This window comes from Salmo salar, chromosome ssa25 (assembly GCF_905237065.1).
Source record: "Salmo salar chromosome ssa25, Ssal_v3.1, whole genome shotgun sequence".
In the NCBI taxonomy this organism is placed as follows: Eukaryota; Metazoa; Chordata; class Actinopteri; order Salmoniformes; family Salmonidae; genus Salmo; species Salmo salar.
This window is the reverse complement of record NC_059466.1, coordinates 39,890,396-39,905,213: the sequence shown is the minus strand read 5'-3', so window position 1 is coordinate 39,905,213 and position 14,818 is coordinate 39,890,396. Positions and strand designations below refer to the sequence as shown.

General features: G+C 41.7%; 1 protein-coding gene across 2 annotated transcripts in view; it reads right to left on the bottom strand.

Annotated features, from left to right (window-relative positions):
* Positions 1–14,818, bottom strand: part of nck2a (NCK adaptor protein 2a) — a 60,388-nt gene that overhangs the window by 9,314 nt on the left and 36,256 nt on the right. For both annotated transcript variants that reach the window (XM_014174378.2, XM_014174379.2), the window contains exon 2: positions 13,941–14,185. In XM_014174378.2, the coding sequence (XP_014029853.2) occupies positions 13,941–14,169 (229 nt within the window). In that variant the 5' untranslated portion in view covers positions 14,170–14,185. The remainder of the gene's footprint in view (positions 1–13,940; positions 14,186–14,818) is intronic.

Genomic DNA, 14,818 nt, shown 5'->3' with positions numbered 1-14,818 from the left:
GCCAAGGTAAGTTGCAAGCTAACATTAAACTTATCTTATAAAAAAAAACAATCAATCAATCTTAACCTCACTAGGGTAGGGGGCAGTATTTGCACGGCCGGATAAAAAAACGTACCCAATTTAATCTGGTTATTACTACTGCTCAGAAACTAGAATATGCATATAATTGTTTGATTTGGATAGAAAACACCCTAAAGTTTCTAAAACTGTTTGAATGGTGTCTGTGAGTATAACAGAACTCATATGGCAGGCAAAAACCTAAGAAGATTCTGTACAGGAAGTGCCCTCTCTGACCATTTCTTGGCCTTCTACACTGTATTGAAAACTGAGGATCTCTGCTGTAATGTGACACTTCCTACGGCTCCCATAGGCTCTCAGAAGGCGGCAGAAAGTTGAATGACTTTGCAGGCCATGGCTGAAAAACAGTAGGCATTTGGTAAGTGGTCGATCTGAGAACAATGAGACGGGGGTGCGCGTGAAGAGTCCATTTTAGATTTTCAGTCTTTGAATGAAAACAGGGTTTCCCGGTCGGAATATTATTGCTTTTTTACGAGAAAAATCGCATGAAAATTGATTTAAACAGCGGTTGACATGCTTCGAAGTACGGTAATGGAATATTTAGAATTTTTTTGTCACGATACGCGCCGGGCGCGTCACCCTTCGGATAGTGTCTTGAACGCACGGACAAAACAGAGGATATTTGAACATAACTATGGATTATTTTGAACCAAGCCAACATTTGTTATTGAAGTAGAAGTCCTGGGAGTGCATTCTGACGAAGAACAGCAAAGGTAATCCAATTTTTCTTATAGTAAATCCGAGTTTGGTGAGTGCCAAACTTGGTGGGTGTCAAAATAGCTAGCCCGTGATGGCGAGCTATCTACTCAGAATATTGCAAAATGTGCTTTTGCCGAAAAGCTATTTTAAAATCGGACATAGCGATTGCATAAAGGAGTTCTGCATCTATAATTCTTAAAATAATTATGTTTTTTGTGAACGTTTATTGTGAGTAATTTAGTAAATTCACCGGAAGTTTGCAGTGGGTATGCTAGTTCTGAACGTCACATGCTAATGTAAAAAGCTGGTTTTTGATATAAATATGAACTTGATTGAACAAAACATGCATGTATTGTATAACATAATGTCCTAGGAGTGTCATCTGATGAAGATCAAAGGTTAGTGCTGCATTTAGCTGTGGTTTGGGTTTATGTGACATTATATGCTAGCTTGAAAAATGGGTGTCTGATTATTTCTGGCTGGGTACTCTGCTGACATAATCTAATGTTTTGCTTTCGTTGTAAAGCCTTTTTGAAATCGGACAGTGTGGTTAGATTAACGAGAGTCTTGTCTTTAAAATGGTATAAAATAGTCATATGTTTGAGAAATTGAAGTAATAGCATTTCTAAGGTATTTGAATATCGCGCCACGGGATTCCACTGGCTGTTGAGTAGATGGGACGATTTCGTACATACCCTAGAGAGGTTAACATAATCACTAGTTAAACGAGTAATATCATCAACCATGTGTAGTTATCTAACGTGTCCTGCGTTGCATATAATCGATGCGGTGCCTGTTAATTTCTCATCGAATCACACCCTACTTCGACAAACGGGTGATGATTTAACAAGCGCATTTGCGAAAAAAAGCACTGTCGTTGCACCAATGTACCTAACCATAAACATCAATGCCTTTCTATGAATCAATACAAAAGTATATATTTTTAAACCTGCATATTTAGTTAATATTGCCTGCTAACATGAAATTGTGTCACTGCTCCTGCATTCATTGCCTGGCTTGTTGCGAACTAATTTCCCAGAATTTTACGTAATTATGACATAACATTGAAGGTTGTGCAATGTAACAGGAATATTTAGACTTAGGGATGCCACCCGTTAGATAAAATACGGACCGGTTCCGTATTTCACTGACAGGAAAAACGTTTTGTTTTCGAGATGATAGTTTCCAGATTCGACCATATTAATGACCTACGGCTCGTATTTCTGTGTGTTATTATGTTATAATTAAGTCTATGATTTGATAGAGCAGTCTGACTGAGCAGTGGTAGGCACCAGCAGGCTCGTAAGCGTTCATTCAAACAGCACTTTCGTGCGTTTTGCCAACAGCTTTTCGCAACGCATTGCGCTGTTTATGACTTCAAGCCTGTCAACTCCCAAGATTAGGCTGGTGTAACCGATGCGAAATGGCTAGCTAGTTAGCGGGTGCGCGCTGATAGCGTTTCAAACGTCACTCGCTCTGAGACTTGGAGTAGTTGTTCCCCTTGCTCTACATGGGTAACACTGCTTCGAGGGTGGCTGTTGTCGATGTGTTCCTGGTTCGAGCCCAGGTAGGAGCGAGGAGAGGGACGGAAGCTATACTGTTACACTGGCAATACTAAAGTGCCTATAAGAACATCCAATAGTCAAAGGTATATGAAATACAAATCTTATAGAGAGAAATAGTCCTATAATAACTACAACCTAAAACTTCTTACCTGGGAATATTGAAGACTCATGTTAAAAGGAACCACCAGCTTTCATATGTTCCCATGTTCTGAGCAAGGAACTTAAACGTTAGCTTTCTTACATGGCACATATTGCACTTTTACTTTCTTCTCCAACACTTTGTTTTTGCATTATTTAAACCAAATTGAACATGTTTCATGATTTATTTGAGGCTAAATTGATTTTATTGATTATATTAAGTTAAAATAAGCGTTCATTCAGTATTGTTGTAATTGTCATTACAAATAAATAAAAATAATAAAAATAAATAAAATAATTACATTTTTTATTGTATTTAAAAATCGGCCGATTAATCGGCATCGGCTTTTTTTGGTCCTCCAATAATCGATATTGGCGTTGAAAAATCATAATCGGTCGACCTCCATTTGTGATATCAAAATGCTAATGTTAACGTGTGTTAAATACTTATTTAGGAAAAGTCAAGAATGGAGGGGGGGCATGACATTAACAATTGCAGAGATATTTATATTTTAGATTCATATGCAGTCAAAGTGCTTCTTGTGTTTTAATAGAATAGTATTAGTCTTTTTTTTTTATTAACTTTGAATTTAAAAAAAAAATAACAAATTTAAGTTACACTTTTCAAAAGGCACTGAATGGGTGGAATAACTCATTAGTGTGTGTGTGCGCGTGTTGCCCAACTTGATGTGACAACATGAAGCCTCTCCTCCTGGGTCTACTTCAAGCCGTCCCGTGGAGAGACTGAGCTGTCGACTGCCTCAGGGTAGAGAGCAGAGATATGCCGAGGGCAGCAGACACAAAGTCCCCGAGACCCACCCAGCTCAGCTGAAACACACACACTCTCTATCTCCCTCATTTCCACTTCAAGGCTCTGGTCTGCTGGTTGGCAGCGGAACAGTCTCTATTCCCTCCTCCCACACTCCATCTTTCTCTCTCCCCCCATCCTTATTCATTCAGCACTGGAGCCTGACCCATGACAACCCTACCTCAGCATGTGTTAATAAAAACCCAGAGTGACGCAGAGGTTGGCATATCAACAGGGTGGGTAGGATTAGGGCTGTGGCGGTCACAAAATTTCATCAGCCGGTGATTGTCAAGCAAATAACTGTCAGTCTCACGATAATTGATCGTTAATCAACAAACACATTTAGCATCTCCTGGCTTCCACTAATCACCTACAAGCCACTGACGCAGAACTTTGGAACATCTACATTTAAAAATGTCTAATAAATCCATTAAATATAGCCTACAACTTCGCAATAAATCCATTATTTATTAGGGACAGTTCTAAAGAAGCATGATATGAAGAAAATGTAGTTTATTTCAGAAGAACAGAATAGCATACTCTGAGTTGTCCTGATGTTAGGTCCTGATCTGGCTATGGGCTACACTAGTTCATTTAGCAGACAAGATTTGCTTAGAATTCCGTGGCATTATTTTATAGTATGAAGAACACAATTGAACAACGCTGATTAAAATAAAGGACATTTTCTCCAAACGATTTGGCGGAGTGCGACCATTCTTTGTTGAGAGGTTAACAAAGAAATAGGTACTCCTATATGCTTAATTTAGAGTTATTAATGTAACTTTAGTTGTTCTGCAAATGTTGGGCTATGTTTTGTTTTTAATACATTGTAAGGTGGCATGACGTAACGATTTGAAAAAAAGTTGCTTGAAAGGCATGAGCTCTGCTTTGTTTTTTGCGGAGGCTGTACAAACTTGAGACTAACGTTCCCAATTTGACAAGCACTTGATAATGCCTCGGATTTCACGGCGGCATCCCCTTTGTATGGCCATAATGCACCCTAAGCACGAATTTTCCATTAGCGAAAAACACCATTATCAAGTGACCGCAAATGCGATTATGCATGTAATGCAATTATTATAAAGGTGCATTTTTATGGTGAAAATGATCTTCCCCAAACTTAAAACTCACGTGCTGCTTATGTATGCCAGTTAGGCTATATTGTCACCCATCAGACAATTCTTGTTTTAAGCTTGTCTTTACATATACTAAATAATGTGTGCAACTTATTTTGATTTAGAACGGACCATTATCATGCACCTGTCTCAAAACAGGGGCAGAGATAAAAATACAGGTCATCTATGCACTTAAATAGCGAATGGAGGATACTTTTCCTGTGGTTCATTTTCATGCCAGCCTGGTAGAGTATATTCCTGTTGTAAATATAAGCAATGTGTTTAATATTAGGAAAGTTGAAAAATAAATATAGTAGGCCTAGCCTATAGAGAAAGCTGATGGGATCCTCTTTTCAACAGAGGCCATCACTCTGTTTTCTCACGCAATTACATAGCCTACAGAAATGTTGTGCAACATGAGCTTATGGGCTCTCATGAAGTGTTTGATTAGATTTTAGATTACATTTGCATTTATGTCAGAGTGATAAGAGCGAGTAGAGTGCTGAGTACCAGGCAGTTAACAAGTTTGATAGGTTACTAATGACCATCAGCAGCATCAGAGCTTGGAGAAGCCTAATTACCGTGACTACACGGTCATGTGGAATTTGACTGCCTTATGACCGCCGGTGTGGAGGTAATACGGTCATCGCAACAGCCCTAGGTAAGAGACTTAAAATGTAATACGTTACAGTTACTAATTACCTGTCAATCGTAATCAGTAGGGCTGACTCCAATTAGTCGACTGGTCAATTGTTTAGGCGATAGGCTGTTGGTCGACCGAGATATGCGTAACAAATATAGAGTACCAGTCAAAAGTTTGGACACGTGGGTTTTCCTGTATTTTTACAATTTTCTACATTGTAGAATAATAGTGAAGACATCAAAACTATGAAATAACACATATGGAATCATGTAGTAACCAAAAAAAAAAAAAAGTGTTAAAATCTAAAAATATATTTAATATTTGAGATTCTTCTAAGTAGCCATCCTTTGCCTTGACAGCTTTGCATACTCTTGGCATTCTCTCAACCAGCTTCATGGAGGTAGGTAAATATATATTTTTATGCACAGAAGACATGTCTGATTCGCGCCCATCTCAGGATACTAATACATTGCGGTGGCCGCGGGGATGGCTAAAACGCACGTCGCTCTCCAGAACGTGCCCTCTCCTGCCAATTTGTGAACAGTCAACTTCATTGTGTGAATTATTTGTATTTGATTGTTAGTGTCTGTCAATTCCCCATTACATATATCACCAGTAGTACATTTACCATTAATTCCTATAATTTGTCATCTATAATGTTTGTTAGATTACAGTAATTTCTGTTAATGCATTCAATATATAATTATTCCAGTCTAACGTTCTCGTTGTTGGAGTGGACACGCTGTTTGCAGAGCACACCACATATGCTTGAGAGAAACAAGTTTTGATTTATTTCATTCCTTTTAGGAGTTTTTCCAATTTAGGTATGGTCTTTTGTTTGCTCACTGGCTCAGGAACCTCTGAGGGCCCAGCATATTTTAGACAATGTTTCAAGTTCATTGCAGACAGGCCATGCATAGCCAATATGATATTTATTTTTTTATCAGGGTATTTTCTACCTGTAGGCTGCAATGTTTCAATTTGTTGGCTATAGGCTATTTTTTACATAGTTGGCAATGGCAATAAAAGTGAAGTTACTTTTTAGGTTTGTATCCTTATCATTTAGATAGAATTTTGATGAACCACATGACAATGATTGAGATAGGAAGACAAATTAAATGAAACTCTTCCACAGAAATGTTTCATATATACATACACGTATATACACACACATACATACGTATATACATATATATACACACATACATATATATACACATACATATATATACACATACATATATACACACACACACACACACACACACATACATACATACATACATACATACACACATTCCTGTGATCTATTATTGATCAAACGCATTGCTGTGTCATCATAGTGGTCTCTGACTTGTGGTCAGACTCGCTCAGGCAGAACAAACGTAGAAACCTGCGCCTTTTTCAATGCTGATTGATTTGAATGTCATTGAGAAAAGAGAAAGGTGTCAAAGTTTGTTGTAAACATCCTTTATGAATATTAAAGTAATCCTAGAAGTAATCTGTTTTTTCAGAATGATTTGTAATCTGATAATATTTTTGCTGGTAATGTAACAGATTAGTTGGTTTTTGTAACCGATTACTCCCCAACCCTTCCAATGCACAGGGCAACCGGAAGGAGTCATGAGGAGTTAGTCAGTACAATGACACACAGGGGAGTCAGTAGTTTTTATACTAAATACACAAGTGTGTTGAGAGGTAGTGGATGTGTTCCCTTTCATAATCTTTGTAGTTCCCATATTGTTGAGGTTTAAATTGGAAAATAAATAAATAAATAAATATATATATATATATATAAATATATATAACACACAGTTGAAGTCAGACTTACATACACCTTAGCCAAATACATTTAAACTCAGTTTCACAATTCCTGACAATTAATCCAGGTAAAAAAATCCTCGTTTTAGGTCAGTTAGGATCACCACTTTATTTTAAGAATGTGAAATGTCAGAATAATAGTAGAGAGAATGATTTCAGCTTTTATTTCTTTCATCACATTCCCAGTGGGTCAGAAGTTTATATATACTCAATTAGTATTTGGTAGCATTGCCTTTAAATTGTTTAACCTGTTAGGGCTAGGGGGCAGCATTTGCACGTCTGGATATTTTTTTTTTACCCGATTTAATCTGGTTACTAATCCTACCCAGTAACTAGAATATGCATATACTTATTATATATGGATAGAAAACACTCTAAAGTTTCTAAAACTGTTTGAATGGTGTCTGTGAGTATAACAGAACTCATTTGGCAGGCAAAACCCTGAGACATTTTCTGACAGGAAGTGGATACCTGATGTGTTGTATTGACTTTAAACCTATCCCATTGAAAAACACAGGGGCTTAGGAATATTTTGGCACTTCCTATTGCTTCCACTAGATGTCACCAGCCTTTACAAAGTGTTTTGAGTCTTCTGGAGGGAGATCTGACCGAACAAGAGCCATGGAACGATGATGTCCCATTAGACACCTGGCGCGCGAGTTCATGTTGGGTACCCTCGTTCCAATACGTTATAAAAGAGTATGCATTCGTCCACCTTGAATATTATTCATGTTCTGGTTAAAAAAGGCCCTAATGATTTATGCTATACAACGTTTGACATGTTTGAACGAACGGAAATATATTTTTTCCCCTCGTTCATGACGAGAAGTCCGGCTGGCTTACATCATGTGCTAACAAGACGGAGATTTTTGGACATAAATGATGAGCTTTTTTGAACAAAACTACATTCGTTATGGACCTGTGATACCTGGAAGTGACATCTGATGAAGATAATCAAAGGTAATGGATTATTTACATAGTTTCTGGGCGCAGTGCTCAGATTATTGCAAAGTGTGATTTCCCAGTAAGGTTATTTTTAAATCTGGCAAGTTGATTGCGTTCAAGAGATGTAAATCTATAATTCTTTAAATGACAATATAATATTTTACCAATGTTTTCTAATTTTAATTATTTAATTTGTGACGCTGACTTGACTGCCGGTTATTGGAGGGAAACGATTTCCTCAACATCAATGCCATAGTAAAACGCTGTTTTTGGATATAAATATGAACTTGATAGAACTAAAAATGCATGCATTGTCTAACATAATGTCCTAGGAGTGTCATCTGATGGAGATTGTAAAAGGTTAGTGCATCATTTTAGCTGGTTTTATGGTTTTGGTGACCCTGTCTTTGACTTGACAAAACATTACACACAACTCTTGTAAATGTACTGTCCTAACATACTCTAAATTTATGCTTTCGCCGTAAAACCTTTTTGAAATCGTAAAACGTGGTTAGATTAAGGAGATGTTTATCTTTCAAATGGTGTAAAATAGTTGTATTTTTGAAAAATTTGAATTTTGACATTTATTTGGATTCAAATTTGCCGCTCTTGAAATGCACCTGCTGTTGATGGAGTGCACCACGGGTGGCACGCTAGCGTCCCACCTAGCCCCAAGAGGTTAACTTGGGTCAAATGTTTAGAGTAGCCTTCCACAAGCTTCCCACAATAAGTTGGGTGAATTTTGGCCCATTCCTTCTGACAGAGCTGGTGTAACTGAGTCAGGTTTGAAGGCCTCCTTGCTCGCACACGCTTTTTCAGTTCTGCCCACATATTTTCTATAGGGTTGAGGTCAGGGCTTTGTAATGGCAACTCCAATAACTTGACTTTGTTTTCCTTTAGCCATTTTGCCACAATTTTGGAAGTATGCTTGGGGTCATTGTCCATTTGGAAGACCCATTTGCGACTAAGCTTTAACTTCCTGACTGATGTCTTGAGATGTTGCTTAAATATATCCACATAATTGTCCTCCCTCATGATACCATCTATTTTGTAAAGTGCACCAGTCCCTCCTGCAGCAAAGCACCCCCACAACATGATGCTGCTACCCCCGTGCTTCACAGTTGGGATGGTGTTCTTCGGCATGCAAGATCCCCCTTCTTCCTCCAAACATAACGATGGTCATTACGGCCAAATAGTTCTATTTTGTTTCATCAGACCAGAGGACATTTCTCCAAAAAGTATGATCTTTGTCCCCATGTGCAGTTGCAAACCATAGTCTGGCTTTTTTATGGCGGTTTTGTAGCAGTGGCATCTTCCTTGCTGAGCGGCCTTTCAGGTTATGTCGATATAGGACTCGTTTTACTGTGGATATAGATACTTTTGTACCTGTTTCCTCCAGCATCTTCACAAGGTCCTTTGCTGTTGTACTTGGATTGATTTGCACTTCTCGCACCAAAGTACGTTCATCTCTAGAACGCGTCTTCTTCCTGAGCGGTATGATGGCTGTGTGGTCCCATGGTGTTTATACTTGCGTACTATTGTTTGTACAGATGAACGTGGTACCTTCAGGTGTTAGGAAATTGCTTCCAAGGATGAACCAGACTTGTGGAGGTCTACAAATTTTTTTCTGAGGTCTTGGCTGATTTCTTTAGATTTTCTCATGATGTCAAGCAAAGAGGCACTGAGTTTAGAGGAAGGCCTTGAAATACATCCACAGGTACACCTCCAATTGACTCAAATGATGTCAGTTGGCTTTAGAAGCTTCTGATAGGCAATGACATCATTTTCTGGAAATTTCCAAGCTATTTAAAGGCACAGTCAACTTAGTGTATGTAAACTTCTGACCCACTGGAATTGTGATACAGTGAATTATAAGTGAAATAATCTGTCTGTAAACAATTGTTGGAAAAATTGCTGGTGTCATGCATAAAGTAGATGTCCTAAACGACTTGCCAAAACTATAGTTTGTTAACAAGAAATTTGTGGAGTGGTTGAAAAACAAGTTTTAATGACTCCAAACTAAGTGTATGTAAACTTCTGACTTCAACTGTGTGTGTGTGTGTGTGTGTGTGTGTGTAAAGTTGTGGCCTGTCAAATATTTCAAAACATTGCTACAGTAAAAGCATAGTGCTATTAACACACAGTGCTACTGTATGCGCTCAGTCCATAAACATTTAGCGAGTTATGTTTTCACAAACATTATGGGCAGACAGGCACGAAGACAGTGTGTACTGTACACCCTATATCTGTCAGAGAGAGTGAAGTCAAGGCGAGAAAAATGGGTAAATAAAGAAAAAAAGAGTGAGGGAGCCATTTTGGCTCAGTGTGGAGACATTTGCCTGTATTGGCCTGCAGTAGCTGTCAATGGATGAGTGAGCATTGCCATTTTGGGTCAGTGGGGAGATGGTTGCCCCCTGCACAGCCATTTTGTGTCAATGCTACTGAGCTTCTCCCTTCAGGAAGAGAAACCCAGGACACAGCGAAACATGCAGTCCTGACTGAAATAAAGAGATACCATAACTTAGAGTGCTGACTTACTAGGCGGGCCGGCATGCATGTGGACACACACAAAATAAGACACATTAGAAGTTACTGCCGAACCCTCACAATCCAAACATTGATTTATGATGAAATACAAAATATTGAAATGCTAGGGGTTGAAGTAGAACCTGGCCATAATGGAAAATTCAATAACAGACGCAGATAGTTAGTTGTTTCTTGGTTTCACCACAGGCTGCAACACTATCAGGCTAGCGCGTCAAGCCCTGATGGTTGGTGGGTGGGGAACTGCATTGCTTTGTTAGAGACCTCACTCTGAAGCTGGTTTACTGGCCTGTAGACAGGACTTCAATGACTCAGCCACATCTCTATAGATGCATATAGAGACATCCCTTTAATTATGGATACACTCACATTGGTGTCAAAATAACAGGGTGTAGGGGATAGCAGAGAAGGTGAGAATGTTTGTTGATGAGTGTTGGTTCAGTGCCTCTAGAATTAGTTTTCTTACTGTTAGAAATATTTTGAGATTCATGGCAAGAGAAAGAAGCAAGATCTGTGCACATCGTGAGCACTCCCCACGCACACACAGTCCTGACTCAGTGCTGGCGAGTGAAAGTGACAGGCTGTGCAGTGTTGGCCCACAGTCTGATGGAGCCGTCCCTCGGGGCAGAGGGGAATATGTGTGTCTGAAACAGACTCTACCCATCCCCTCGCATAGCCTCCTCCACCCTCCATCTCGCCACTATTTCTCCCTCACTCTCCCTTTCTATGCATGTCTGTGTGCTTCTCTCGCGATCTAAACTTCTCTCTCGCTCTCCCACCAGCAGAGAAGACGTACACTATATATGCACAAAAGTATGTAAACACCCCTTCAAAATGAGTGGATTTGTCTATTTCAGTCCCACCCATTGGTGACAGGTATGAAATCGAGCACACAGCCATGCAATCTCCATAGACAAACATTGGCAGTAGAATGACCTTACTGGAGAGCTTAGTAACTTTCAATGTGGCACCGTCATAGGATGCCAACTTTCCAACAAGTCAGTTCGTCAAATTTCTGCCCTGGTCAACTGTAAGTGCTGTTATTGCCCCAATGCATAGTGCCAACTGTAAAGGTCAAGGCCCCTTAGTTCCAGTAAAGGGAAATCTTAACTCTACAGCATACAGTGTCATTCTGGACGATTCTGTGCTTCCAACTTTGTGGCAACAGTCTAGGGAAGGCCCTTTCCGGTTTCAGCATGACAATTCCCCAGCGCAAAAAGCAAGGTCCATACAGAAATGGTTTGTCGAGATCGGTGTGGAAGAACTTGACCGGCCTGCACAGAGCCCTGACCTCAACCCCATCAAACGCCTTTGGGAAGAATTGGAACGCGAACTGCGAGCCAGGGTTAATCGCACAACATCGGTGCCCGACCTCATTAATGCTCGTGGCTGAATGGCAGCAAGTTCCGCAGCAATGTTCCAACATTTAGTGAAAGCCTTCCGAGAAGAGTGGAGGCTGTTACAGCAACAAGGGGGGGGGGGGACCAACTCCATACTAATGCCCCTGTGTGCTCAACTCCCTAGGTCTCTTTCTCTCTGGTGCGCACAAGAGTTCACAGTTCAGCAAAATGTATTTGAGTATATGAGAGAGTATAAAAAAGGGAGAAAGGAGATGGCGAGAGAGAACATGCCAGCGTCTCTTCAGTCTCCACCAGCCCAGAGAGAGACAGGCTCACGTTGGATCATCCATGGATGTTTAGTAAACATCTTAGATAAGATATAATCTTCCATAATCCTGTAGTGTGCTGAGCAGTTTTCATGACGTTACACACATTATCCTGAACCCTTAACTCTAAACTAGGAATCTTTCCAACTGGAAACCTGTGAAGAGGAATGCTGACAAACCTGGGACAGGTGCATGACCTTTACACTCACAGGTCACACATGAGTGAGTGCTTGTATTAATGTGAGGATATACAGACATCAAGCTGTGGCAATTCACAGAGAGATGGCCAACTGAACACTGTCCTTGAGATGCTGGTGGATAGCTGCTCTGTAAAGTAAGACAGAGGCTCACATCCAGCCCCAGTACCAGAGTGGGACACACGCATACAATTCAGGAGAAGGATTAATAATGACCTCATCCATTTCTAGCGGTTGTGTAGAGGGGATTGACAAAATAGAGGAGGAAGTCGAGGGATGCTCCTCTTTTTTACTGCTGATAAACTACCACGCCTGCCATCGCCAGCACACCGATAACCCTGCCTCTAGCACACCGATAACACACCGATAACCCTGCCTCGAGCACACCGATAACCCTGCCTCCAGCACACCGATAACCCTGCCTCCAGCACACCGATAACACACTGATAACCCTGCCAAACTACCACCACCACCACGGTCACCGACAAACTACCACCACCACCACCACCGTCACTGACAAACTACCACCACCACCACCACCGTCACTGACAAACTACCACCACCACCACCACCACCACCGTCACTGACAAACTACCACCACCACCACCACCGTCACTGACAAACCACCACCACCACCACCGTCACTGACAAACTACCACCACCACCACCACCACCGTCACTGACAAACTACCACCACCACCACCACCACCGTCACTGACAAACTACCACCACCACCACCACCACCGGCACCACCACCACCGTCACTGACAAAACCACCACCACCACCACCACCACCACCGTCACTGACAAACTACCACCACCACCACCACCACCGTCACTGACAAACTACCACCACCACCACCACCACCGTCACTGACAAACTACCACCACCACCACCACCGTCACTGACAAACTACCACCACCACCACCACCACCGTCACTGACAAACTACCACCACCACCACCGTCACTGACAAACTACCACCACCACCACCGTCACTGACAAACTACCACCACCACCACCGTCACTGACAAACTACCACCACCACCACCACCACCGTCACTGACAAACTACCACCACCACCACCACCGTCACTGACAAACTACCACCACCACCACCACCACCGTCACTGACAAACTACCACCACCACCACCACCACCGTCACTGAGAAACTACCACCACCACCACCACCACCGTCACTGACAAACTACCACCACCACCACCACCGTCACTGACAAACTACCACCACCACCACCGTCACTGACAAACTACCACCACCACCACCGTCACTGACAAACTACCACCACCACCACCACCGTCACTGACAAACTACCACCACCACCACCACCGTCACTGACAAACTACCACCACCACCGACAAACTACCACCACCACCACCGTCACTGACAAACTACCACCACCACCACCGTCACTGACAAACTACCACCACCACCACCGTCACTGACAAACTACCACCACCACCACCGTCACTGACAAACTACCACCGTCACTGACAAACTACCACCGTCACTGACAAACTACCACCGTCACTGACAAACTACCACCACCACCACCGTCACTGACAAACTACCACCACCACCGTCACTGACAAACTACCACCACCACCACCGTCACTGACAAACTACCACCACCACCGTCACTGACAAACTACCACCACTGTCACCAACAACATACTGATAAACCCAGCTCCAACCCTCTTACCCAGTGTGTCTTTGAGGTTCTTGACCAGAGAGGCCTTCTTCACCAGGCTGTTCTTGCGCTCTACGTAGTTGGAGGGGACGTAGCCGGTCTGGTTGGAGGCGTTCCTCACCCTCCACCACGTCTTGCTGTCGTCCAGCAGGGTGAGCCGCTCATTCTTCCTGATGTCAAGTTCCTGGTCCTGCTGGGCCGTGTAGTCCCACTTGGCTACAACTGTCACCTCCTCCGTCATCTTTCATGGAGTCCCCCTGGACAGAGAGAGAAGAGAGTAAGTTACACATCAATCCCAAATTAGACCTAAGACCGAGAGACTGATTGGCTGCATGGTAGCCCCCCCCACCCCAAAATCAATGATTTAACAATTACGCTAATGAGGTAAATGTGTGAGAGGGAAAAAAGCAGGAAAGCCTACTAATACATATAATCACACTAATGCAACCCTGCCTCCATTTTACACACCATAATTATGCCATCAGATAACAATCACTACTACACCATCCAGCTATAAAATAAGATAGACGGTGCAACAGTGATGAACTAAAAACCACATATATCAAACAGCAGTCATAGGAGAACTCCTTATTGAAACCAAGCCAGTGTGGTTAGGCTTTCATTAAACTGTGGTTGACCTCTATCAGGAAGCACCTAAAAATCTGGATCCTGATCCACCAGTCAGCCAGATCTGAGATCACATGGCAGATGTATGTGAAGCCAGTTAAACACCAATGGGGCCCAGGAGTTTTTCCCGTAAAAATGTAAAAAAAAATTCTCCCTTCAGAGAGAAAGAGGGCAGAGATGTAACTCAGAGAGGCTGAGATTGGAGCTCATACTGACTTACGGGATAATGCTTTTTATAAAATGGGTGGTTCGAGCCCTGAATG